Source organism: Aotus nancymaae, unplaced genomic scaffold, assembly GCF_030222135.1.
Source record: "Aotus nancymaae isolate 86718 unplaced genomic scaffold, 86718_ANA_hifiasm-v0.15.2.pri h1tg000010l, whole genome shotgun sequence".
NCBI lineage: Eukaryota > Metazoa > Chordata > Mammalia > Primates > Aotidae > Aotus > Aotus nancymaae.
In genome coordinates, this window is record NW_026988421.1 from 4,100,531 (window position 1) to 4,128,390 (window position 27,860).

The 27,860-nt window shown below is 43.9% G+C and overlaps 1 protein-coding gene across 3 annotated transcripts in view; it reads right to left on the reverse strand.

The window, feature by feature from the left end:
* DOCK1 (dedicator of cytokinesis 1) overlaps positions 1-27,860 on the reverse strand; it is a 543,465-nt gene that overhangs the window by 444,630 nt on the left and 70,975 nt on the right. For all 3 annotated transcript variants that reach the window (XM_021671705.2, XM_021671704.2, XM_064373739.1), the window contains exons 4-11: positions 26,112-26,167; positions 20,588-20,684; positions 17,610-17,758; positions 12,440-12,575; positions 10,939-11,096; positions 9,757-9,838; positions 9,186-9,321; positions 604-676 (exon numbers count right to left, since the gene is read on the reverse strand). In XM_021671705.2, coding sequence (XP_021527380.2) covers positions 604-676; positions 9,186-9,321; positions 9,757-9,838; positions 10,939-11,096; positions 12,440-12,575; positions 17,610-17,758; positions 20,588-20,684; positions 26,112-26,167 — 887 coding nt within the window. The remainder of the gene's footprint in view (positions 1-603; positions 677-9,185; positions 9,322-9,756; positions 9,839-10,938; positions 11,097-12,439; positions 12,576-17,609; positions 17,759-20,587; positions 20,685-26,111; positions 26,168-27,860) is intronic.

The window sequence follows — 27,860 nt, forward strand, 5'->3', positions numbered from 1 at the left end:
ACCCACAAATCAGATAATCGATTTAATGACACTCCTCCAAGAGCTTTTTCTCAGCTTTTGTGCCTGTTTAACGACTTCAGGTCAGAACTCAAGAAAGACTAAAAACCAGCACAGATATGTCTATAAGCAAAAACCAAGACAGAAAAATCAGGAGCGAGATTATATGCTTTAAAGCATTATTTCTCGCTTTACCAAAGAATTCATCATAATTTTGTTTGGTTTTCTATTTTAAAAACAGCAGCCTCCTATGATGAATCTGAAAGTACTGTGTTTTAAAAATACAAATAGCTACTAGAATAAATCAATTACGTAAAGAAACGTTCAGGCTCAAAGCAGAGTTGTAATTCTGTGCCTTCTATATGATAAGGCAATTCAGTGATCACAAGTAAAATCTTCTACTTCTAGGACTATAAACAAAATTTGACCCAAGCTTCCTATGGCTACAAAAAATTCCATGTGCTACAGCAGTGACTAGAGGTTTTTTATAATTATAAAATAATCAATCCTTACTTATGTTTATCGACTGAATTATAAAGATAATTATTACAAGCCTCTGTTTCCCGCATTGTATCTGGCTAAGTACGTGAATTGCTCCATACTTACGGCTGAAAGGGAATGAAATGCTGCTTATCTTCATCGTCTACTTTTCCATTTATTATATCTGTTACATCCATCACTAGGGACAAAAAGAGAACAGAGATTGTTTTGGCTTAAATGCCATAATCACAGAACACAAACAAACAAACAAAGGAACATCAGAATATCTTCTGGCAAACAACAGCAAAAGCTGTTTCCTCATAGTTAAGTCTAAATTATTTCCATGCCTGAAAGACAAATTAAGTTATCAGAAAATGCTGGCCCAAATGGGGTTGGGACGCAAATGGCAGAGTTTCATTTAATAATTTCCTTTGCCTATTATCCAACTGTCACCCTAGAGCTGCCTTGTCCAATAGAACTTTCTGTAACGATGGAAAATGTTCCATGACAATAAGCCAAGAAAATGTGAAAGCATAGGCCGGGCGCAGTGGCTCATGCCTAATCCCAGAACTTCGGGAAACCAAGGTGGGCGGATTGTTTGAGCCCAGGAGTTCGAGACCAGCCTGGGCAACATGACAAAACCCCATCTCTATAAAAACTACAAAAATTATCCAGGTATGGTGGCGCGGATGTGGTGGCGCACGCCTGTAGTCCCAGCGACTCAGGAAGCTGAGATGGGAGGCTTGCTTGGGCCCAGGAAGCGGAGGCTACAATAAGCCCAGATCATGCCACTGCCCTCCAGCCTGGGTGACAGAGTGAGACCCTGCCACACAAAAAAGAAAATGTAGAAAGCGTGATGGAGGAACAAAAATTGTACTTTTATTTCATTCATTTCATTTAAATTTAACCAGTCACATGTGATGAGTAGTTACCATGCTGGCCAGCCCTGTTCTGAGGCCTCATGTTTTTTGCATTACCCCAAACAATTAAGCGAACAGGTAGGTACCATTTCCCAATCACCCACCATGTGCTGGTATCTGTCAATGCTCTTTCAAGAGGACATTTCAAGGCAAATCCTCAGAGCCACCTACCATCCTGCTGAGAAACTGAGGCTCGAAGACAGGCATGAACAAACATGCTGAAAGTCGACGGCTAGAAAGTCTCCAAGACCCAAGCTCTTTCAATCTTATTAAACCGCCTTCACAAACACATCCCCCGGGAGGTCTGGGCTGGCTAGCATCACAACAAAGGCTAATATCCTTTGCAATGTTCCTGTGTTAAAAGACCTCTCCTGATTGCATTCAAGGGTTAACCCAGAGACACTGTCTACCTTTCAAACAAAATTCCTTTTGTGCTCAGTCATGACAGAGCAAGAAAATCCGAGAATAACCCCAGACAGCCCCGGACACTTTCCCTGCCTCTGCTGTTGCTCAATCACCACACTGGACTTAAGAGAGGAACATGCCTTGTTTATTTTCTTCACACAAGACTCGTCCCCAGGAGGGTCTCTTGGTGGCCCGGGGTCTCTATGTTCACGTAAGAGGATCAGTCTAAATATACTTTGTCCAATATCCAAGTAATCCTATATTGAAAATTTTCCTTTCTACCACTACCACCACCACTACCACCCTCCATAAAGGGGAGGGGTGTGTAGAACCAGAAAAGCAGCATTCTCATCCCTTGCTTGGTCTGGTGGAACCCAAGGAGCTCAGCAGTGCGTTCTAAGGGACGACATCCACACTTACTCCACTGAACCAAGGGGACTCAAGGAGCCAACAGCCTGAGGCTGTGTTTGCAGATACACGTCAAAGAATCCCAAATAACTTGGAACATCAAATGATGGCTGCTCGAAAGATGCATGGCCCAGAAACGGGCCCTCACTTGACCTGGGGGAAGCCTTTTCCAGGTTCCTACACTCTTGGGGATGACTGAACTGCACATGACTGACTGCAGCATGCACCTTTTTACCTTTTTCCAAGATGCCTGAGACCACCAGTTCAGCATCCTTCAATAAATGCATCTGGGCAGCCGCCCACTATGGGCCAGAACCAAGGTCGCCTGACCTGAGCAGGCCAGCCCTCACATGCCAGTGGGTGCTGGGTGGCCTTCCTGGGTGCCTGCAGAGCTCCTCTCTGCCATGGGACTCATCTCACCAGTTGACCTTGGGACTCCCTTGCCACATCCCCAGTGCCTAGCCCTGGAACACAGCAGGACCATGTGCAGGAAGGCAGTAAACAAGCAGGAAACGCAAGCAGAGTCTGAGCACCCGTACATGGAAAACAGCCTGAGTCCTGCACCCATCCTGAGCTTCAAGGAGAAGGCCTTGACGTCACCGGTCATCCCATGCTTCCCAGGGACGTTCCTGACTGCTATTCTGCACACGGCCCCAGAACGAGGAAGTTCTCCCTGCAGTTTGGACAAGACGTCCCTGACACCAAAGGAGGAAATAAAGGACTTTGGGGGAATACTCCCCCAAACAGCCACCCCAGAGTCTCTATATTCAGGTAAGAGGATGGTGAAGAGATGGCATCCAGCTGAAACCAGCGCAGCTGTGTGAGGGAGAGGCCAGGTAGACAGACAGCACTGTGTGATGCTGGAATACCAGGGCAGGAGAAGGAGGGAGGCAGTGGCGTCAGGACAAGATGGAGGCCCAGGACCAGCACAGGCAGGAGAGCAGAAGACAGGAGGTGACAAACGTCTCGCGGGGAGACGGGCTGACAGCTCTGTCCTGCTAGTGAGGCTGCATCAGGACGACTTGCTCACAGCAACTGGACCCACACACCCTGTGAGTCAGCAACTCCACCACAGGGGCTGTCGGCAAACAGGCACAGGTGGGAGGCTTCAAGCCCCAGGATGCTCCTGTGCAGCTACTACACCGCAAGGCTGAGACGCCCTCAGAGCCCAAAGCAAAGGACTGCTAGAATCACCGGGCTCCAGACCGCAGCCCGTGAGAAGCCTAATTTTTGAATAATACTTAATACAATAACATGTTCATAATGCTAGGTTTGTTAGAAAGATAAAAGTATACGCAATGCAAACATACTTACTACTGACCTGCATACCTAAAAATGGTTAACATGGCAAAAAAGGGACTGAAACAACTCTGAAAAATCAATCAGTAAATAAACAAATACATTGTAGAATGTGATACTGTATTTAAAAACTATACGCCACACACAGAAAAAAAAATTTAGAAACAAACGTATTAGAATAAACATGAGCTACTACCCCGGCTATGTAAAACTATGGAGGATTTATCTAATTACAGTTTTCTTTTCCATAAAACTTCCATTATTTTTACAATTTTCTATATTTTCTAGCTTTTAGAAAAAGAATCGACCCACTTTTTCTAGAAAAAGATAGAAAAGGTTACATTATAAAAAGGTTAAAAAACAGAAATGTGACACATTATTTTCAACCAAAGACTAAGAACTGTAGACATGAAGACATGAAGGTCCATGAACATTTTTCCCATTTTAAGGAACTGAACTCTGTTGACACAGACATGCAGAAGTCATTCTGAAGAAAGCCTCAAAATTAAATTTGCATGTGGAAACCGAAGCTGCGTACGAATAGGCAGAATACGATGACCGAAATGTTGATCAATCTTCTCAGATGCGGGAAGTTTCCCTTCTATCCCTTCTTTCTATTTTTTTTTTTTTTTTTTGGAGACAGTGTCTCACTCTGTCACTCAGGCTGGAGTGCAGTGGTACGATCATGGTTCACAGCAAACTCAACCTCCCAAGCTCAGGCGATCCTCCTACCTTGGCTACCCCAAGCATGCACCACACCATCACGCCCAGTTAATTTCTTTTTTTTTGGCGGGGGGAGGAAACAAAAAGAGTTCTTTATTTGAATTCCTTTTTTTTTTTAAATATATTTTTTATTGTGTTTTAGGTTTTGGGGTACATGTGAGTTACATACAAGATTGTTGCATAGGTACATGCATGGCAATGTGGTTTGCTGCCTTCCTCCCCATCACCTATATCTGGCATTTCTCCCCATGCTATACTTCCCCAACTCCCCACCCCCTGCTCTCCCTCCTCTAGTTTCCCCCAACAGACCCCAGTGTGTGATGCTCCCCTCCCTGTGTCCATGTGTTCTCATTGTTCAACACTCGCCTATGAGTGAGAACATGAGGTGTTTGATTTTCTGTTCTTGTGTCAGTTTGCTGAGAATGATGGTTTCCAGGTTCATCCATGTCCCTAGAAAGGACACGAACTCATCATTTTTGATGGCTGCATAATATTCCATGGTGTATATGTGCCACATTTTCCCTGTCCAGTCTATCATCAATGGGTACTTAGGTTGGTTCCAAGTCTTTGCTATTGTAAACTGTGCTGCAATGAACATTTGTGTGCATGTGTCCTTATAAAAGAATGATTTATAATCCTTTGGATATATACCCAGTAATGGGATTGCTGGGTCTAATGGAATTTCTATTTCTAGATCCTTGAGGAATTGCCACACTGTCTTCCACAATGGTTGAACTAATTTACACTCCCACCAACAGTGTAAAACTGTTCCTATTTCTCGACATCCTTTCCAGCATCTGTTGTCTCCAGATTTTTTAATGATAATTTTTATTATTATTATTTTTTAGCAGATGTGGTTTCACCATACTGCCAGGCTGGTCTTGTGGGTGGATTGCTGCTGGACTCAAGCAATCCACCCACTTTGGCTTCACAAAGTGCTGGGATTACAGGTGTGAGCCACTGCACCCGGCCAACTGTCCTTTCTTAGTAACAAAGAAATCATCTGGTTGGACGACACACTGAGTAAGTCAGAAGCGAGTCCTACTAAACAAAATTTCGCCACATGTGCTGAATGCCACCATGTGATGGGAGGGGAGGTGGTCTGGTGGCAGCAAACTGCCAGTCACTGAGAGGCCCATAGGGACAAGTAAGTGGTTCAGGTTAAAGCAGAGATTCTGGTTTAACTGGACAGGAGTGGGGCCTGTACAATAATTTTCGGGGGGTGGGGCTCAGAATCTGATTCTGTAGCCCAGGCTGGAGTACAATGGCGAAATCATGGCTCATTTGCAGCCTCGACCTCCTTGGGCTTAGATGATCCTCCCACCTCAGCCTCTTGAGTAGCTGGGACCACAGGTGCATGCCACCAAGCACCCAGCTAACTTTTGCATTTTTTAGTAGAGATGAGGTTTCACCATGTTGCCAGGCTGTTCTCGAACTCCTGGGCTCAAGCTATCTGCCTGCCTCAGCCTCCCAAAGTGCTGGTATTAGAGGCATGAGCCACAGCACCTGACCAAGAATTTTATTGATAGCTTGCAAATTTTTTCTCATATTCAGTTAGGGGTGAGAACCACCATATTAAGATACTTACTTTTTGTGCCAAAAATTTACATAGCCAGATCAGATAATGAAATGTCTCAGAGAAGAGTTTCTAAGAGGAAATTGGAAACTCCACAAGCAGAATGACCAGGTCTTTCTTTCTTTCTTTTTTTTTTTCGAGACAGTCTTGCCCTGTTGCCCAGGCTGGAGTGCAATGGTGTGATCTCGGCTCACTGCAACCTCTGCCTCCCAGGTTCAAGCGATTCTCCTGCCTCAGCCTCCCGAGTAGCTGGGATTACAGGGGTGCGCCACTACACCCAGCTAATTTTTTGTATATTTGACAGAGACTGAGTTTCACCATGTTGGCCAGCCTGGTCTTAAACTCCTAACCTCATGTGATCTGCCTACCTCGACCTCCCACAGTGCTGGGATTATAGGCGTGAGCCACTGTGCCCAGCCAGGTTCTTTCTTATTATGCATAGACGCACACCAGCTGAGCAGGTCTAGGAAGGCTGGCCCCTCTGGGGTAAACACAGAGGCCGCAAAGGCTCAGTGCTCAGTGCTTGGGACTGAGGGATGAACAGGACATCCCCACCCAGGGTGTGCAGTGGAGCCAGGCAAAACAACAACTGTTGGGCAACTGTGACACCAGAAGGGACAGAGAACTCAGAGGACCTGCAAACCCAACATTAACAGCTGCAGGCCTGAAATCTTCCCACAAAAGAAAACAAATGCCTGTGGGTGTCTCTGAAGCACTTCACACATTATCTTTGCAACCCCAAAGAGAGCGGGGGATGCTCCATGTGCCAGTCAGAGCAGAGCAGCAGGGAGAGGCCACACTCTGGAGAATTCACGGGCAGAAGGCAAGATGGCAAGGCTAGAACTTGGCCCCAGGTTGGTTTTCAGAAGCCCCAATATCAATGGGTACCAGGGACATGAGACAAGAAAGGAAGGAACCAGACACCAGTCCAGACAGGAGGAACCAGGGACCACCGGGAGTGTCCATGTGGTCAGCAGATATCAGGGGACAAGGCAGAAGTCCCCGGTGGCCGCACAGCCAGGGATCCAAATTCCAGGGACGACAGTCAGATGTCTCCGCCAACACTACCCAGATAGGGGCTCCAGAAACAAGGAACTGTGTCAAGGCTGCTCGCCCTGCCCCAATGAATAACCTGGGCTTCTGCTGGGAGGCCCAACCTAACTCTAGACCCCACCAAGCAAGGGTATGTGCGATGTAAGAAACAGTAAAAGGCCACAGGGGTGTCAGGTGTGCCCGTGCCCATCACCCTCTCCATCCATCAGTACCTACACCTTCGTGGAACATCAACCCAATGAAAGCTGAAAAATGTTCCACATTTTTTAAATTCCAAAAATTTTAATCAAAAGAAGGTAAAAACTGTCAGCCTGTGGTCTATATTTCATCTTTGTTTTAAGAAATATAAGTACACATTCGTAGGAACTTATGACATAATCCATCTTGTAATCGAATAACCAGAGCATCTGTAGCTCTGGTGTTGTAAAGAAGAGTGACTTCCATGTGTTGTCCAAGATTCCTCTGATTGCTCAAGTGAAGCCAATTATGCCTGAGACAAAGACTAAATATTTTCTTGAAACTACCATAAAGGTGGAAAAGAAAAAAAATTCCTGGAAAATTATAGGTTCTTTAAATATAACACTGGATTACACGTAAAACATGCTGCAGGCTCTGACAAATAGAGGGGCAATTTTCAAGTATGGATTCAAGTCATAGGAGATGAAAATGGGGGCATGATGGTACGCGCCTGTGATCCCAGTTACTCCAGAGGCTGAAACAGGAGGATCACTTGAGTCCAGGAGCTTAGGGCAGCAGTGAGCTGTGATCACACAGCCTGGATGACAGAGTTAAACACTGTCTCTTAAAAACAAAAAGCCAGAGATAAAAATGCAAAAGGATTTCCTCAGCCCAAGGCCATGGGGACTTCAGAAAGGAAACCCTACCCTTACCATTTCACTCACAAATGGTATAATCACTGGAACACCCCGTTAGTTAGCTCTACTGGTATACTGAATTCAAGTAAATTGAATTAATATGCTGTTCTCATTATGTCTATATCACTGGTATTGCTTACTCCTTATGAAGTAGTAAATCATTTATTTAAATAATTTGAAATATTTTTCAAAAAATTCCAGGCAGAGCACAGAGGACTTTTAGGATGGTGAAGCTACCCAGTGAGAGACTGCAATGGTGGATATACAGTATTATTCAGTTGTCGAAACTCTCAGAAGGCACAACACCAACAATGAACACTAATGTACACTATGGACTTCACAGGATGGTGACGTGTCAGTGTGGTTCACCAGTCTATAGGGGATATTGATAATAGGGAGGCAGGGGAAAGGAAGGAGGAATATATAGGAACTGTCTGTATTTTCTGTTCAATTTTACTTGAACCTAAAACTTTTCTAAAAGTAATGTTTATTTAAAAGGCAGGGGAAAATGGACTAAGTTCAGAGGTTCCTGGTAGCCAAGGCAAAGAATGTCTTCCACAGCTGTTCAAAAAAAAAAAATTCAGCTGTGTGTCAAGAATCAGGAACTTTTCACCGGGCGCTGTGGCTCACGCCTGTAATCCCAGCTCTTAGGGAGGCAGAGGTGGGAGGATAGCTTGAGCCCAGGAGTTCGAGACCTGCCTGGGCAATATAGTGAGACCCCATTCTCTATTTCAAAAAAAAAAAAAAAAAAGAATCAGGAACTTTTCCCACATAAATATTCATATGAATCCCAAAAATCATAAAAACAAAATAAAATAAATATCAGAGTGCTAGGTAATGAACTTGCACTGCAACCATAAAAGAGAGAAAACCATTTCCCAAAACTATGCAAAATCAGAGTGACACTGAAATAGATCAACCAATTAAAACTTCCTGGGTACACCTTTATCTTTCATCAACAGAAATAACTAGTCTTTCACAATTCCTCGTGCTGCCACCAAAAATCACAGAGCACAAGCCCAGTGGATGAAGAGCAGCAGCATGAAGCTAACTGCGTCTGATACACGGCTTGCTCTGCTTCCTCCTCTTCATCGCTCTGACCATCCTGCACAAATCTATTCTTATGTCCATCACCAAAACGTGAAAATGTCCAGCGACTGGCTTCCCTACAGATGAGAATATGGGTCAGGGTCTCTCCCAGAAAAAGATGGGATCCACTTTAAAACCAAATACATGATTTACATCCGAAACGTGTGGACTAGAACATCCTGAGCCTGGCAGGTCAACTTGAAGCCACAACGAAAATAACTAATAAATATATCTTTTCTCTCCAGCAGAAAAGATTATAAATCAAAGCTGCCCACTGTCCAATCAACATTCAACAGTGGTTCTTTTGAAAGTAACTGTGATGATCTGACCCTCTCAAGGAGACACAGAGAAATGGATTACCAGCCACTCCAAAAGGTCGCCGCAACCCCGAGGTCAGCTTCCTGGTGTTGTTGTCCCTCAGCTCCATGCGACCCACTCGAACAATCTGACAGACAAAACTGATTTTCTCCCTTTTCAGGTCTTTGCTTCCGAGGTCCTAGAAATATAAGTTTCCATAAATTATTTTGGAGAACCATTATTCAATGCAAGTTCCACTGAAAAGGACAGTTAAAAAAAAAATAGATTGAGACTCTTTTCTCAGACCAGTTTTTATCACTTGAATCAGTTATTCCTATGACAAAAAGGAATTTAGTAACAACAGTCAATTACTGACTGTCAAGCAAACTTAAGATACAGGTTTAAGAGGAACATTCCATGGTAATGGGGTAAATCTTTGTCCCAGTGATTCTAAGGGTGGCTAGAGACTCTGAAGATTTCTGGAAAGGCACCCTACTTAGTAATATTAAATTAACCTGTATTGCAGGCATCCCAGGGACCCATGTTCTAGTGCAGAAGGAAGGCAGAGAGAAATCACTAAAAGTAGTCATTAGAATGGTGGCCAATTCAACTGAACATCTTTGGGTGCACTTACAGTAAACACGGCTCGCAAATTATGTAATCTGTCTATGTCTTTAGGTAATCCTGAACTGGACCAGCGAACCAGGTAGTTTTCACTTGAAAAAGGGAGAAATAAAAGCAAGTTAATTTTCCAAATAACAGGGTACCAAATGTACATCCACATTGCTTCGTAATTAATGCCATGTAGGTGCACTATACAGACAACTATGAGTTTATAACTGTCAAAAATATCACATACAGCTGCTCATCAATTAACATCCACAGCATAAAAACCTTGGCAAGTTTTAATGAGGGATGTGTTGGGTTGTCACTGTAATGGAACTACTTCCAAATGGCATTTCTAAGTTTTTTTTTTTTAAGAACCTATTTGTTCATTTAGAATGACAATACTATAAAATCCAGCACAATGCATGTTTATTTCAAAGCCTATGGCAGACCAAATACATTGTAAAATAAAAACTGCATCCTATGTCAAGAGGAAACAAAGTCTTCATCAGAAGTGAGAATAAAATCCACTCATATTTTTCTGTATCATGCATACACTAACTTTTCAAATTTTGAATACTACAAGTGAAGATACTACAGTTTTAACATATACCCAGACACACACACACAATTCACACGTAGTTGAATCACAATTTTTCCATCTGGGCAAAGAAAAAGTTACACTGAAGGCTAAGCAGGAATAATAGATTTACAGTATTTTTATTCAACCAGTATTAACTGACTGTATGTGGCAGGCACCATTCTAAATAATGAATTCTAGCCAACCATCTTGCAGAAAAAATAACAGGACCAAATTCATAGAAATGGCATTCATAGACACCAAATTCTGAAAAAGGAAATAGTGATATTTGAGGGACCAGGATATGTAAAATCTTATGAAGACAACTTAGGAAACAAAGTATTACTTCAATCTTCAGCTACACTCTTAAGATACGACATGAGTGTACCTGCAATTGCTATAACTCTACAAGCAAATAGCAATCTACACGTGAGAAGGTTCACCCTAACCCAGAGTCCACACTGGCTGCCATCATGCTGTCCAAGCCAGTTTTTGGCTCAGCTGCTTGCTGGTGTCCAGCAGCCATGCAACCAAGGCCTCTTGGCATGAGTGGAAAGCTTCGGTGATTCTGATGCAATTTTCCTAATACTAACCAAAGAGGAAAGACAGCAGCCAAGAAACGTCACCTACCTGATGAATTTGGACTCCACAGGGTCATATAGAGACATGAGGACTTCAGCATCTTCTCCTATTTTACAAACCACGTTTTTGAGGTTCACAAACAAGGCCAGAGAAGGGGTTGCAGCAAACTTGGCTTGTCTATTAATATCTATGTTCTGCTTTTGAGACTGTGAATGGAAGGAAATAGAAAGTCAATCCCAGCAACACTCATCACTAATGCTTGCTTTCTTTATTCCCTACAGAATGGAAAAGCTACAAAACTAATTGGCGTAACTCAGCAAAGCCATGGGCGCAGTCACTTTCTTCTCTCCCCTGCACATTCCTAAATCATGCATTTATACAACAGACAAAAAAACTCATGTCCTGTGCAACTGTTGTGCTGAGAACTTTCAGAGATACAAAACTTTCCAGTGTCCAACCAACAAATCAAAATAATGATTATATGTGTAGTTACTTATTTAATTTTTGCTTCCCTCATTAGACTAAGCCCTCCAAGGACATCTGTCTCATTTATCATTATGTCTTCAATATTTGCTACATAATAGATGCTCAGTAAATACTTGTTGAATTAACAGATAATTCAATTAGTCAATCAATTTCTGAGTATCTCTAGATACATGAACATGGCTCCCCACCCAAATCTTATGTTCTATTGTAAATAATCCTCAATGTTGGAGGTGGGTGGATCGTTCATGAACGGTTTAGCACCCTTCCCTCAGTGCTGTTCTCATGGCGGTGAGTGCGTTCTCATAAGATCTGGTTGTTTAAAAGTGTAGTGTGTAGCACTCCCGAACACCCCCTCTCTTCTTCCTGCTCCAGCTGTGTGAACTGTTGGCTCCCGCTTCACCTTCCGCCATGATTGTAAGTTTCCTGAGGTTTCCCCAGAAGCAGAAGCCACTATGCTTCCTGTACAGCCTGTAGAACCATGAGACAATTAAACCCCTTTTCTTTATAAATTACCAGTCTCAGGTATTTCCTAATAGCAATGCGAGAATAGACTAATGCATACATGATACCATTAAAGATCACAGAAGATGAAAACACCAATAAGACATGTGCTCTCTGTCCTCTATCAGCTTGGAATACATCACCTGCCTACCATTGTCAGAGAGGAAATGCAGAATCAAGTCTTGTTTCCCATTTGACAGAAGAGAACACAAATGTCTTGTTTCCCATTTGACAGAAGAGAACACAAATGTCGTTTCCCATTTAACAGATGAGAACACAAATGTCTTGTTTTCCATTTGACAGATGATCCACGTCATCAGGATCCTGTCTCCTAAGATGAAACACAATGCTGTCCAACCCCCGTTCATGTCACGGGTGACATGCTGTGCCACCAGGCTCCCTTCCACTCGTGACTGTAGGACACACACTCCATAGCTGCTCCTTTTCAGGTTCTTTTTTAATAAATATTCTGGGCTTCACTGATATTTTACTAAGGTTGAAAACTATTGCTGAGAAAACGTGTTCCAAATGTGAATGGCATATTACAGAGAGTCAAACTTACTTTTTCCTCTTGTAACCTTTCCTCCACTTGTTTAGAAGCTATTTCATGAGCTCTGAAGAGACTAATCGTACTAGTTAATTCTGGATCCAAAATATTCCCGTCTTCATCTCTAACCACCAGGTCCAAATCTAGAATTCTAGAACAACGAGAATTTAGAAGTTCATGGACACAAGACAAGAGGGTTGAATTTTCTAGCACAACTTCCACCACAGCAACTGAGCATGTGAAAACATCCTAGAGGGCTGGACACGGTGGCTCACGCCTATAATCCTAGCACTTTGGGAGGCCAAGGCAGGTGGATCACGAGGTCAGGAGTTTGAGACTAGCCTGGCCAACATGGTGAAACCCCATCTCTACTAAAAATACAAAAATTAGCCAGGCATGTTGGCGGTTGCCTGTAATCCCAGCTACTCAGGAGGTTGGGGCAGGAGAATTGCTTGAACCCCCGAGGTGGAGGTTGTGGTGAGCCGAGATCGTGCCATTGCACTCCAACCTGGGCAACAAGAGCAAGGATCTGTCAAAAAAAAAAAATCCTAGAAAGTTGGGTTTGCCCACAAATATTAGGAACTTACAATTTTTGGAGGTTGCTTTAACTCAAAATGTGTCATATTGGCAGAAGTAAAAAAACAAATTCCTCAATTTTTACTTACATTGCAATCAATAGTGACTTTGGCTTCTAATGAGAAGTTTTACAGATCTACAAGGCCCAGGTAAAATATGTATTACTAATTATTATATAAAATAAGAAAAGTTTTAAGGCACACTATTTGTATGTGTGTGAGACAGAGTCTCATTCTTGTTGCCCAGGCTAGAGGGCAGTGGCACGATCTCTGCTCACCGCAACTTTCGTCTCCCAGGTTCAAGCGATTCTGCTGCCTCAGCCTCCTGAGTAGCTGGAATTACAGGCGTGTGCCACCACACCCAGCTAATTTTTGTATTTTTAGTAGACATGAGGTTTTGCCATGTTAGCCAGGCTGGTCTCAACTCCTGACCTCAGGTGATCCACCCACCTCAGCCTCCCAAAGTGCTGGGATTACAGGCGTGAGCCGCCGCACCGGGACTAAGGCACACTACATATGCGCACACACACACACACACACACACACTCACCTATATATGCAATTTCATATACATCCATCAACCCAAACACAAAGTTGGCAGTTGTGACATCATCACTAAGTTGAGGGAGAGGGAAGAAAACTCTACCCACCACCTTATTTACTCCCCACTGACCCTGGCAGGGTCCCCTGCACATCTCCCCTCCTACTTCGAGTCCGTTCTAGTCTTTACATTAGGCCACAGGAAGATTTTCAATACAGAAGTTCTATTGTGTGTGGATACCAAACATATGAATATTATCTACAATAAGGTTAAGCAACTTCCTGGCCAGATAGCTAAATGTAGTCACCAACTAAAAACACAAGCAACATCCAGCTAACAAATCTGTCCAGTCTATACCGGTGCATACTTTAGGGAACATGCTCTCTGATTCCTCATATCCAACAAAGTTGTCGGGTGTTTTTTACCATAAAAAATAGTTTTTATTTAAGGAACACAGACAACTGTGTAACCAAAGAGATCAAGAGCTGTGATCTGGCAGTATGTTCTGGCTTTCCTGTTAATAAAACATGCAGGTCTTAGGGCAGAAAATGAACTACAGATGCCTCTTACCCGACCGTTGGGATTATATTCCTGTAATTAACAAGCCAATGGAAGCAGGCTTTTTTAACAATATGAAAAAGAGAGTCATTTGAAACAATGATAAATTTCAATTAGAGAACATCTTTATAGTTACAAATTAAAGAGGAAAGTTGAATTGCCCATAAATGCTTCATCTAGAAAAACTACCCGGAGACTTCGAGTCTCCAGGTCACACACCCTAAAGCTAGATATGCGCCTGCAAGCAGCTCAAACATAGTCTTTGGAGTTTTGCTCAACCACTGTACCACTGGGAAGGTAAATACAGAAACCTCACTTTTTCCTTTTAATATCTATTGAGCAAATTCCACTGATGGTGAAGCAGGAGGACCAACTGAGCCTGTCAACAGCATCAGGGTAAACAGACTTTAAACAAATAGAGGCTTTTTGCACTGCATGAAAACAGCTTCAGTGGCTGCAATGTAAGCGGGGTGCCTCAAGACCAACAGAAAGACATCTGGAGAAAATTTAAAAAGCATTTTAAGGTCTCATTACTTATCTTTGCAACAGGTCTCACTAACAAGGCAAGCTCCTCCCTCCCAGATATTACTCCTTATCCTACCCCTGAACCAGCCCCTAGGAGTGTGCTGGTATGGGTGGGGTCAGTGAGAGTGTGGGCGGAGTCAATACTGGTATGGGCGGGGTCAGTGAAGGTATCTGCCTGGTTTGTGCTGGTGTGGGCAAGGTCAATACTGGTATGGACAGGGGTCAGTAATGCATGGATACAGTCAGTACTACTATGGGTAGAGCCAATGTTTATGGGGGTGTGGCCACTTCTGGTATAGGTATGATCAGTTCTGGTGTGGGCAGGTAAATGCTGGTGCCAGGGTAGCTACAAAGCACCAGCTTAGGAGGTCCAGCCAGTAGGTCCTGCAGGCCACGCTGAATTGGGCTCCGTCAGGGAATACACAAGGGGACAGCCCTGTGCCAGCCTGCTGTTCACTTCCTGCCACGTCATAACCTCACACCTGCCAGGGCAGACAGTCAGACCCATTGCACAGAGGAGGAAACCTAAGCTGAGAGAAGTTATATATTCCAAACAAACATTCAGAAGAGCCCAGAGCCTGGGTGCTGTGTCAGAACTCTCCCGTGGCAGGGTCATGTTGCTTCCAGAATGCCACACGCAAACCATCATACGAAGTGGCCTGTCCAGCCAACCCTTCTACGCGTTGTTCTCAGCAACCAGTGTGCAGCTGGTTCTGAATCGAAGTGAGTTTCCATTACAAAGGTGCGAGTTACCACAGCAAGGCAATGGAGAGAGGAAGTCCATGGAGGCCTAATGCACCTATGAGCACAAGCTGGGAACCCCCACAACAACCTGAAATCATGTGCAGAACTGTGTGTGTGTGTCTGTCTGTCTGTCTGTGTTGGGGGGTCTGTGTGCCTGCATGTGTGTATTGTGTATAAGCATTTTTCTAGAGATATGGTCCAAGACCTTCATAACATTCTCAAATAGTTCCCCAAACCCTCCACCCAGGTTCAAAATAAGTAAATTAAAAAGGCAAGAATGCCTAAGTGATGAATGAAAAAGAAGACACAAAAGACCTTTTCCTTATTAAATCCACCTACCTTAAAATCAAACATTCAACAGTGTGATATCATTTAGGTTTTCTGAAGGAAGGACTAGGAAGATATATGCAGAGTGCTGGGCTTTGGAGAAATTATGAAGGAGCCTGGAGATCCTTGGGTAAAAAAGCCATCTTATTAAGGACTGTATTTCCTATCAAAGTAGTAAATTGCATTTGTAAACACTTCCTTCCTTAACTAGATTGTTCCATGTTACAATGTACTTTGCTAGCTTCCTGTGGCCAAATGAAGCAGGTGGTCTCTGAACATAAGTTTCAACTATGATACTCCAATAGAAAATCAAATCAAAGCTCCAAAAGTTTGCTTTTTTAAGCAGGTGGTCTTGAAATGGGTTTTACTGCAACAATAGTGAATATCTCAGGCTTTCTGGAAAAAAAAAAAAACCTCTCCTACAGCATTTCGAATTCAAACCCTACATCTTGCTCATAACGTTGCTTTAAGAAATTTTTCACACTTCAAAATATAAATTATCAGATAATTAGGTGATAATTCTGATTTTACAGAAAGGTTCTTTGATTTACCCGGACTCCTTTCTGTGGAATGGCTGAAGCAAACCCCTTCCCTTTTCTGACTTCCACATTCCAATGTGTAAAATAAGGGGGTTGAATTAAACCACAAGTTTTCCAAATTTGCTGTCCAGCACAACCCAACTCTATTTTAAGACCTGAGGTTTCCAGCCGGGCACGGTGGCTCACGCCTGTAATCCCAGCACTTTGGGAGGCCGAGGCAGGCAAATCACCTGAGGTCAGGAGTTCAAGACAGCATTTATCAACATGGAGAAACCCTGTCTCTACTAAAAATACAAAATTAGCCAGGCATGGTGGTGCATGCCTGTAATCCCAGCTACTCAGGAAGCTGAGGCAGGAGAATCGCTTGAACCCAGGAGGCAGAGGTTACAGTGAGCCGAGATCGCACCATTGCACTCCAGTCGGGGCAACAAGAGTGAAACTCTGTCTCAGAAAAAAAAACCAACCTGAGATTTCCAGTCAGCATCCCAGATATCACAAATCAGAGCCTTAAGGGGTAAGTCTCGGGATTCTGTATTTCAACAGCTATCCAAGTGATTCTGATACAGAAGAGCATTTGGGAACCATGTGACCAGATACTTTTTAAGGCTTCTTGCAGCTCTGCTAGTCTATGAAAAACCAAATATGATCAGGTGGAAAAGGGCATGGCCTCATTCTGGTTACAGAACCCAGGAGAATTAGGATCAGAGCAGCTTGTTTCCTTTCAGCATCAAAAAACACATGCTAACAGTAGAAAGTACAGCTGTAGGCAGGGGTGAGCACTAAAGGCATTCATGCAGAGCTGGGGGATGCCTGCTCTGGATGGGAACTTTGGTAAGAGACATAATTGCACAAAGCAACTATTTGTTGTTTATCTGCAGTGAAATTTAACTGGGTTGTATTTCCGTATTTCTGTTTGTGAAATCTGGCAAACCTACACAGGTGACAAACTTTCCATGGTCTAATGTCCACTCCAACTCTCAGAACTTGGGATTCTGTGGAAAGAAACCTGTTGCTTGTCACTATACAAGGCACCCCCAGATCTGGACTCAAAGTCAAAAACTGTGATCAGAAAGTAAAAGTTCCTTGCTAGGGGAGTAATGATGGGGTCCCCTCCAGAACAGTGAAAACGACAGGCTCCCTGGCTTCTTGACTCTGTCACTTGAAGAATGACAAGGTTTCAAGAATGGCTCACAAGATTCCCCAGTTCAGAATTCAATGGAAAATACCTCATCCTTTTCAAAATGAAAAACATGCCATTACTTTGACGGTAGAAATTTTGTTTTACGATCAAATGTGATCTTGGTCTCCTGAAGGCTTATAGTGATGTTATTACATTGGATAATTTAAGCGTGAAATCATCTTTCAAATAAACAAACCTGTTTCCATAATCAATTTTGGCTGTGACCTTCTTCTTCAGTTCTTTGAGCTCATCCTGCGGCAGAGTTCCAGAGAGAATTTGCGATCGCCATTCAATAAGGTCATAGATCATGTGCCGCACACTTCGAAACATCTCCCTGTTATCTTGCTATATGGGGGAGAAAACCCAATCATAAAGATTTTGTTATAAAACAGCATTGTGGAGATGGTAGAGAATGGATATCTCTTCAAATACACATGAGGTGTAAGCACCATATCGTGAGATTTAGTTCATGTTGAATTAAAAGTGCTATCAGCATAAACTGGAACATATTATATGGAATTTAGTTTCCATGAGATATTAAAAAAGAATAAAAAGTAATGCCTAATCCCCAAGATTTCACCCAACATTCTATGTCCCACTGAAGCAAAAAGGTGATCGATCCGACCAGAGGCTAGACCTTGAGGTTCCACACCTGCTTATGAGCTTTCTGCATCTGGATCAGAGACAGGGAGCTCTTAAAGCTCCTCCAGAATTCGTCTGAGCCTAAAGATCTGAATCCTACAACCTGCATACAGTCTTCAGAACACCCTGCACCTGGACCCTTCTCAGCACACTGAGGACCTGAACTCATCAGCCTTGCTCCCAGCTGAGCTACAGGGAAGAAGAGGGATCCCACACACTGTGGTGTGTCCAACCCACAAGAGACACTTCCGCAAGAGGCCAAATCTCCATCTACAAACTCTTGGTGCTTTTGTGACAAGAGGAAAATGCAAATAAGATGCAAAACTCACACTTCTTACCACTTACTAAGAATTTTGATGGGATTGATGGTTCAAAGAAAAGCAACAGTTTACAGCTAGCAATTAAAAGCGTACAGCAATCAAGGAGATTAGTGATTATCTGAAGGAAAATAACACGGTGGTTCTTTCCATGAAAAGAAATCTAGGTGGAACCTAATGTGATAAAATTGTAAGCATTGCTGGGCTCGGTAGCTCAGAACTGTAATCCCAGCACTTTGGGAGGCAGAGGCAGGAGGATTGCTTTGAGCCCAGGAGTTGGAGACCAGCCTGAGCAACATAAGGAGACCTCATCTCTTCAAAAATTAAAAAATTGGCTGAGCGTGGTAGCTCGCAGGTGTAGTCCCAGCTACTCAGGAGGCTGAGGTGGGAGCATTGCTTGAGCCCGGGAGGTCAAGGCTGCAGAGAGCTGTGATTGTGCCACTGCACTCCAGCCTGGGCAACAGAGCAGTCCATGTCTCAAAAAATGAATAAATAAAAAGATACCTAAATGACATTGTCCCTTTAAAACATTAAATGTCTTCACTGCTACATTTTTAGAAAACTCTCCTCCTACGTATCTGAACCACATACCTCACTCTGGCATTCAACCTTCTTTCTAGGAGTTTCTGATATCCACACCGCCTTCTCTTATCCATTGCTCTAAGGCCGTATCAACTATATAAAATCCTTAATATTTTGCTAATATCTACAATGACAGAGCAAAGCAAAAAATGTACATATATATATATATATTTTTTTTTTTTTTTTTTGAGAAGGGGGTCTCTGTTACACAGGCTGGAGTACAGTGGCGCAATCTAAGCTCATTTCATTGCAACCTCTGCCTTCACAAGAGATTCTCCTGCCTCAGCTTCCCGAGTAGCTGGGACTACAGGGGTGCACCACCACACCTAGCTAATTTTTCTATTTTTAGTAGAGATGGGGTTTCGCCATGTTGGCCAGGCTGGTCTCAAACTCCTGACCTCAGGTGATCCATCCCCTTCAGCCTCCCAAAGTGCTGGGATTATAGGCATGAGTCACCACACACAGCCCATGTAAAAATATTATAACCATTTTTTTGGCTTGGATTTCTTTGCACAAATCCAACAATGTAAGTCCATCAAAGGCAAATTCAAGTTTTGTAAAAGGAAACCAAGGTGGTCATCATTACGAATACCTACTCTAGGGTAATAGACCCAAGTAGGTCCACTGACTATTAGCATCAACTCCTGTTTGTTTTGTTGCCATATTTTTGTTTAAAAATTGCTAAGTTGAAGATGAAACACTGACTACAAAATTGCTCAGATTTACACAAAACATTCATGGCTAACTTTATGCTTTTAGGTTTTTGAGTACATTTGATGACAATTACTGCAACTGCTTATTACTGTGCATTACAGGAAACCACTGTATAATCAAAAACAGCAAGCCTGCCCAACGAGCAGCTGTGGGACTTTAGGAAGTTTTCTATGTTCTCGAGAAATTAACGTACCGACTTCCTTCCAGAGCCCTTGCTTGGTGATAATAACATTAGCATATGAGAAATCAACACTCTGAATAGAAATACAAGTTTAACAAAAGGTAATCTTCTGCAAATATGAATTTATGTGCAATGAAATACCCTGAGGGAATATGAAATGGAAGATGTCAGAGCTTCAACGTCTCTGCATTAATGACTTCTGTGATCAGGAGAACTGGACAATTGCACACAAAGCTGGAATGTAAAATATTTCCCTATCCCTGTCACAAACACCGGTAAATCCAGAAGACTCTGTCGTTGTTCTTAAATGATAAGAGGCATTACCTACTGTCAGACAACAGCAAAAAAAAAAAAAAGTAGTAATTACCCTCTACTGGATCCTTAAATAAACACCTATTACTGTTTTAAAGGTGACATCAACACACACTGCCTGATCCCATGCTCCAGGGGCCTGAAAACAACCATATTTCCCCTTTCAGTGCAAAGAAAGACACATCCTACGGTCCCCTCCCTTACAGCTCACTGTAATACACTCAAATACACTGCAGGTCCAAGGGCACAGGGCCCCCAACAGTGGCTAAACTCTCAGCCATGTCCTTGGCCCTTTCTGAGTAAAACCCTGTCTCAGAAGCTCTGCTTTTAAGGTTCCCTGAGAAAGAAAAACATCCCATTGGTATATCAGGGTCAAAAAGCCCACTCTCTATTTCTAAGCTTTGAATGAATATCTCATTTTCTCACCACGTAGAGCTGCCTCCAGATGGTGGACCACTCTCGGAGAGTCGTGGTGACTTCCTGGATGAGGGGGAGGTCACCCGGGATGACCGTTTCATGTTGCCTGGGAGGAAAGAAGGAAAGAGCAGCTGAGTCCACGGTTTCACTGCCTGCTGTGAGTTGTGCCTGGTAAATTTCACATCTAGGCCATAGAGTTCAGTATTTAAGCAAATGGGAAGAAAATCTACAAATAAGACGGCGTTCACACATATACATACATACGTCTCTTGGGATGACAAGTTATATTTGTACAGAGCTTGGGAAGGTTCACACATTACCCTGTACGTAAGCCATCCACCTCATATGTCAAGGTAAGATGAAGGAGGCAAATAATATTCCATTAAGTCTACATACAGAACGTCAAGGTCTGGCAAAAGTAAGGTATATTCATAATATGTGTACCCATCTATCTTAAAGATGCCATAAATTAGAGCAAGTCCATGTGGCATTAAATTGCAGTTTGGGTTAAGATGATTTTTACATTTTCCATCACGTATAAAACTCATTACATGATAATACATGAAGTGGTTATCCTTGGCGAAATATGAGAGAGGTTACAGCTTCCAAATGTCCGTGGTTACTCTATCTGATCCCAACTCTCATTAAACTTTTTTTTTTTTTTTTTTGAGATGGTGTCTTGCTTTGTCACTCAGGCTGGAGTGCAGTGGCACAATCACGGCTCACTGAAATCTCCGCCTCCCAGGTTCAAGCGATTCTTCTGCCTCAGCCTCCCTAGTAGCTGGGATTACAGGTGCATACCACCACATGCAGCTAATTTTTGTATTCTTAGTAGAGATGGGGTTTTACCATGTTGGCCAGGCTGATCTTGAATTCCTGACTTCAGGTGATCCGCCCGCCTCAGCCTCCCAAAGTGCTGCGATTACAGGCATGAGCCACCATGCCCAGCCCCTTGACTTATTCTTACTCACTACCTATCTATGTGCTGGTGTTCATCATATCAACCATTGCTTTCTGGGCATGTGCTCTGGGCCAGGGACTATGCTGAGTAAGACTCAGCCTACTGAGGGCTGGGGAAGAGAATGAATTTGTGGCTAGTGCAGTTAGGCTAGCTGGCCCTAGAGGTTCTCTGTGTGTCCTCAATAGGCAAGAATGTGGTTGGCATGGAATGCCGAGGGATGCTACAATAGGTCCCACCTACATCCCCTGATGTGCACAGAGCCCAGGACTGTGGAAGGATCCCTGACTGTGGCTCACAGTTGGGGATCAGGCCTGCAATTACTTATTGATAGCGGAGGGGAGGATCCCAAAGCAAGAGACAATGGCGATCCTGAAAGGACGGTGATCTCATGGATAGGTCCAGAACCAGACGTCAGAGGAAAGGGTGCAGGAGACCATCCCCTAGAAAACTGTTATTAAGAATGCCCCTGGCTGGGTGTGGTGGCTCAAGCCTATAATCCCAGCTCTCTGAGAGACCAAGGCGGGTGGATCACAAGGTCAGGAATTTGATACCAGCCTGGCCAATATGGAGAAACCTCGTCTCTACTAAAACTACAAAAATTAGCCAGGCTTGATGGTGGACACCTGTATTCCCAGCTACTCGGGAGGCTGAGGCAGGAGAATCACTCGAACCCAGGAGGCGGAGGTGGCAGTGAGCCAAGATGGTGCCATTGTACTCCAGCCTGGACAACAAGAGCAAGACTCCGTCTCAAAATAAATAAATAAATAAAATTTAAAAAAGAATGATCCTTTGGGCTGAGCACAATGGCTCATGCCTATAATCCCAGTGCTTTGGGAGGCCAAGGCAGGTAGATCACCTGAGGTCAGGAGTTCAAGACCATCCTGGTCAACATGGTAAAACCCCATCTCTACTAAAAAAAAAAAAAAAAAAAAATACAAAAAATTATCTGGGCATGGTGGTGCAGGCCTGTAATTCCAGATACTCAGAAGGCTGAGGCAGGAGAATCACTTGAACCCAGGAGGCAGAAGTTGCAGTGAACTGAGATTATACCATTGTACTCCAGCCTGGGCAACAGAGCAAGACCCCATCTCTACTGTAATCCCAGCACTTTGGGAGGCCAAGGCAGGTAGACCACCTGAGGTCACGAGTTCGTGACTGGCCAATATGGCAAAACCCCATCTCTACTAACAATACAAAAATTAGCCAGGTATGTTGGCATACGCCTGTAATCCCAGCTACTTGGAAAGCTGAGATAGGAGAATCATTTGAACCCAGGAGGAGGAGGTTGCAGTGAGCAGAGATCATGCCACTGCACTCCAGACTGGGTGACAGAGCGAGACTCCATCTCAAAAAAAAGAAAGAATGAATGGATGAATGGGATATAGGGGAGTGGGGAGACGCTGAGTCAAAGGGATACCAAGTTTCTGTCAGATAGGAAAACTAAGTTCAACAGATCTATCTTACACCAAGGTGACTACAGTCAACAGCAATGCACTGTATATTCGAAATTGCTGAGAGTAGAATTTAAGTGTTCTCACTACAAATAAATGATAAGTATGTAAGGTAATGCACACGTAATTAGTTTTAGCCATTCCACAAGGAATACATACTTCAAAACATCATGTTGTACACCATAAATACATACAATTTTTATTTGTCAAATCTAAAATAATAATTTTTTGGTGATCCCATAACTTTGGGAGGCCAAGGCAGGCAGATCACTTAAGGTCAGGAATTCAAGACCAGCCTAGCCAACATGGTGAAACCCCAACTCTACTGAAAAAAAAAAAAAAAATTAACTGGACATGGTGGTGCAAGCCGATAGTCCCAACTACTAGGGAGGCTAAGGAAGGAGAATCGCTTGAACCTGGGAGGCCGAGGTTACAGTGAGCCAAGATCTCACCACTGCACTCCAACCTGGATGACAGAGTGAGACTTCGTCTAAAAAAGAAAATACGAAATTCAAAATAATCATTTTTTTTGAAAAGCGAATGAATGGCACATAGCAGATGCTCACCCAACAGTGGGAATGATTCTCATTAGTTACTTGGCTGCCCAATTGAATGAGAGGTCAAGAGACAAGTCATGGCTGGAGGTCCCGATGTGAGCATCACCCATAGAGACAGACCAGCTGAAGAGGCGAATGCAACACAGGCCATGTCAATCAGGGAGGGGCAACAAGGAAGCAGGAGAAGGCCAGAACAGCACCCTCAGAGGTGGACAGGGGACAGAGAAGATGGTGACATGCCTGAGCAGCAGGTCAGCAGAACAAGAAAAAGAGGGCATCGGAGTTAAGGGGAGCTTTCAGTGAAGCAGGGACCAACAGTGTACAACGCTGCAGTAGAGCTCCGGGGGCGGAAGATGAGAAGACACTGTGAAGTCTGGACACGAGGAGGCACTGCTAACCATGGCAGTACCGGGGAAAGGGTGCGGGACAAAATGGAAATTGCTTTGGTTATGGGAGAATAGGTACAGAATCAATGGTAAATGGCATATAGTAGTCATTTGGGATGTCTGACAGTGAATGAAGGCTAGCGTCCAGAGAGAAGAGAGACGAAGCAAGAGAGACATTGGGGGAGAGACCACATGAGAGAGAGCCTTGCAAGAGAGGGTCTTCAAGAGAAAGACAGAGCCTGCAAGAGACAGGTCACGCAAGAGAGAGACCATGCAAAAAAGAGAGCCGTACAAGGGAGCCTGCGAGACAGAGACCATATGAGAACAAAATGTAAGAGACCAGCAAGAGACAGATCCTGAAAGAGAGAAAGAGAGACACTCTCCAAGAGAGACAGGACAACAAATGTGGAGAGCAGGAAGGCGAGCAGAGGCGAGAGGACAGCGTGGCCCACCCTGGCACTGGAAAGAGAAAGGACCAGGAGAAGAAGGAAAGGGAGAAGTCCACAACAACCTAGAGGAAAACAAGAGGGATGAGATTACCTGCCAAGCCTGAAGGCCGGCTTTCTTCAGGGAGGGAGCTGTTGGGAAGACAGGCTTGAGTGGCCGCAGCAAGGGAGACAGACAGAGCCAGGTAATGAGTGTGGGGAACAATCCCAGGCAACCCAAAGCAGTGGCAAGGAAATTGTTTCTAAACTGCTCATTTCACCGTAGCTCTATGCATTTGCCCACAGAGGGGCACCTTGGAACAGAAGGCCCAGGAAGAGGAGCCGAATGTGTCTCTGTCTGCCTGCCTGGTTAGTGTGACTCTAATTATGGACACTCAGAATAACCTGTTCTTCATTCTATCATGTTGCATAATTACATTTTACCTATATTCTTTTGTATACATCAAAGTGCTTTTTAAATAATCATATACAGTCTGTGCTGGTAAGGATTCTAACACAGATATAAAGCACAGTTTATTCAGTTACTTCCACAGAGGGAAAGTTTCAACTTTTTCTTCCCTTTAAGACTTTGCATACAAAACACTTTATCTGTCTGAAAAGTACCATACTGCAGGTCATCACCATTCATGCCTCTAAATTATGTTCTTCGTTTTAATTATGCATCATGGAACTATGGAACCCAAATGGTCCTTTTCATACGTTAAAAGTACAGTGCTTGGAAAGGCAATTTTTTAATCAGCCAAAGAGATGTCATTATGCAGTAATCATATGATTAGTAATTTTATAATTTACATATTTAACTGAGTGTGAAGATGTAGCAGAGACAAAAAAAGAAAACATTTTAATGTTCCTTCTTCCAAGTTCACACCTGGTTATTCATTTGCCATTCCTGCCTAATGGGTTCCTGTTCTCGAAATGTCCTTTTAATGATCTTATACATCAGTTTTATAACCTCTAGGAAACATACATCACAATTAGACAAAATGTAAATTCAGCCATGTCCCAATTTAACAACTGTTGCTTTACCCTAAACTCCATTTGAATCACAGCCTGCAATGTCTTTCCAAAAAAATGGGACTCAGAGCTGGGGGGCTTTGAAGTCTCTGTCAAACGGAGTCTGTAGCTCGTGGAGGAAGGACAGAGCACCAGGGCAAGTGCTTCCCAATAGTGACCCCAGGTTTAAGGACAGTGACTGCAAGTATGGTGTTGACTTCAGACTCTATAAAGGATCAAAGCTGTTAAACACAACTCTGGGCCTGGCGTGGTGGCTCACGCCTATAATCCCAGCACTTTGGGAGGCTGAGGCGGGTAGATCACAAGGTCAAGAGATCGAGACAATCCTGGTCAACAAAGTGAAACCCTGTCTCTACTAAAAATACAAAAATTAGCTGGGCGTGGTGGCACGCGCCTATAGTCCCAGCTACTCGAGAGGCTGAGGCAGGAGAATTGCTTGAACCCAGGAGGCGGAGGTTGCGGTGAGCCGAGATCGCGCCATTGCACTCCAGCCTGGGTAACAAGAGCGAAACTCTGTCTCAAAAAAAAGAAAGAAAAAAAAGAAAACTAAACACAACTCTGAATCACAAGACCCCTTTGTCTCCCCAAAATTCCTGTCCCACTGGAGTCAATCACACCAATTGTCTTGACCCTCTCCTATTACCCCAGCATACAAAAGAGCAGAAAGGCCAAATATAGTAATTGCAATTCTTCATTTAAACATCAGGACCAGACTCACCCTTTTCCTTCAACAATCGCTTCTTTAAGATGAATATATGAAGCAGGAAATATGCCCTTTGGGAGAAACAAAAAACAGTGGCTTTTATTATCAATAGGATTGCTGATTACAAATCAAACAATAGTCCCCAAAAAGGTGGGGTGGGGGTGGCTAGATCGCTATTAATTTTTTAAGCCTTATGCTAAGCCCCATATATAACATATCAAAGAAAACACAAAGTAGAAAAGACAGCAACTCAATCAACTTACACTGCAGAGTCTGCAGATGTCTTAGAAGAAAACAGACAACAGACTTGCAAAGGAAAAAGTTCACAAAGATGCAGGCAATTCGCAGGCTGCTCCATAGATCACACCCTTTTAGCCTCAACACAGGCAGATCAAAGGCCAACTGATGCTTCACAACAATTTGGGATGATGGTCTCCTCGTTCAAAATGATGAAAGTTGGTATATACCACCAATTGTCCCTTGTGCACTGACCATGTACCCAGACCCACAGGGACTTTCTCAGAGACCTCCCAAACATGTAAAATACAGGAAGGCAGGCTGAATTTCGCCCAATCTGCGCAATACCTGGGGACACACCCTAGCTTCCACTGATAAGGTGGCCTGCATCTCTCAAGTGCCATGCACATGCGAACCCAAGAGAAGGAAGCCTGGGGCGGAGTTTCTCAACAGGACACTCAGCATCAGGCACAGTCTGTGAAGTGCCAGGAGGAGCTTTATCAAGAGTTTGGGTCCTAGGCCAGGCGCAGTGGCTCACGCCTATAATCTCAGCACTTTGGGAGGCCGAGGTGTGTGGATCACTTGAGGTCAGGAGTTCAAGACCAGATGAAACTCCATCTCTACTAAATATATAAAAATCAGCCGGGTGTGGTGATGCACGCCTGTAATCCCAGCTACTCGGAAGGCTGAGGCAGGAGAATCGCTTGAACCCAGGAGGTAGAGGTTGCAGCGAGCAGAGATCCTGCCACTGCATTCCAACCTGGGTGACAGAGCAAGACTCTGTCTTGGAATTAAAAAAAAAAAAAAAGTTAGGGTCCTGCTTCCTGAGCAAGCAAAATAACTCCCTTACTGGAGTAAAGCAGAGGCTAGGAAAGGAAGGCAAGAAATGGGGCAAGAGGGCTTGGGTCTTGGGCAGTGCAACACAAGCCGACTACCACTTCCTGCATGAGATTTAGTGCGTGCGGCAGAAATCAACTCAGTGGCACCCCTGTGGCCTTAAGGCACCTGTTGTGGGAAGGGGAGCATCTGCCTGGGTTTCCCTGGCATCCAGCCCTGAAGAATGCAGAAACCAAACTACTAATCAAGCTTGGAAAGGGCAGGGGGCATGCAGGGGGCTGAACGGTCCAGCAGGCACAATGATTCATGTTGCTTCTGCCAACCAGGAAAGTGGCCAAATTCCATATAAAGAAGAATTACCACAGAGAGGGAAGGCGTCAGGCAGAGAGTCAGAGGCTGAGCAACAAAGAAGGCTGGGCCGTGTGGAGAGGCTCACACCTGCAACCAGCACTTCAGGAGGATCGCTTGAGCCTAGGAGCCTAGGAGCTCACCATCAGTCAGGGCAAGATGGTGAGACCCTGTCTTTGCAAAGATTTTTTACAAATTAGCTAGGCATGGTGGTGCGCACCTGTAGTCCCAGCTCTTTGGGAGGTTGAGGGAGGAGAATCCACTGACTCCAGGAAGTTGAGGTGGCAGTGACCTATGATCACACCACTGCACTCCAGTCTGAGCCACAAAGCAAGACCTCAA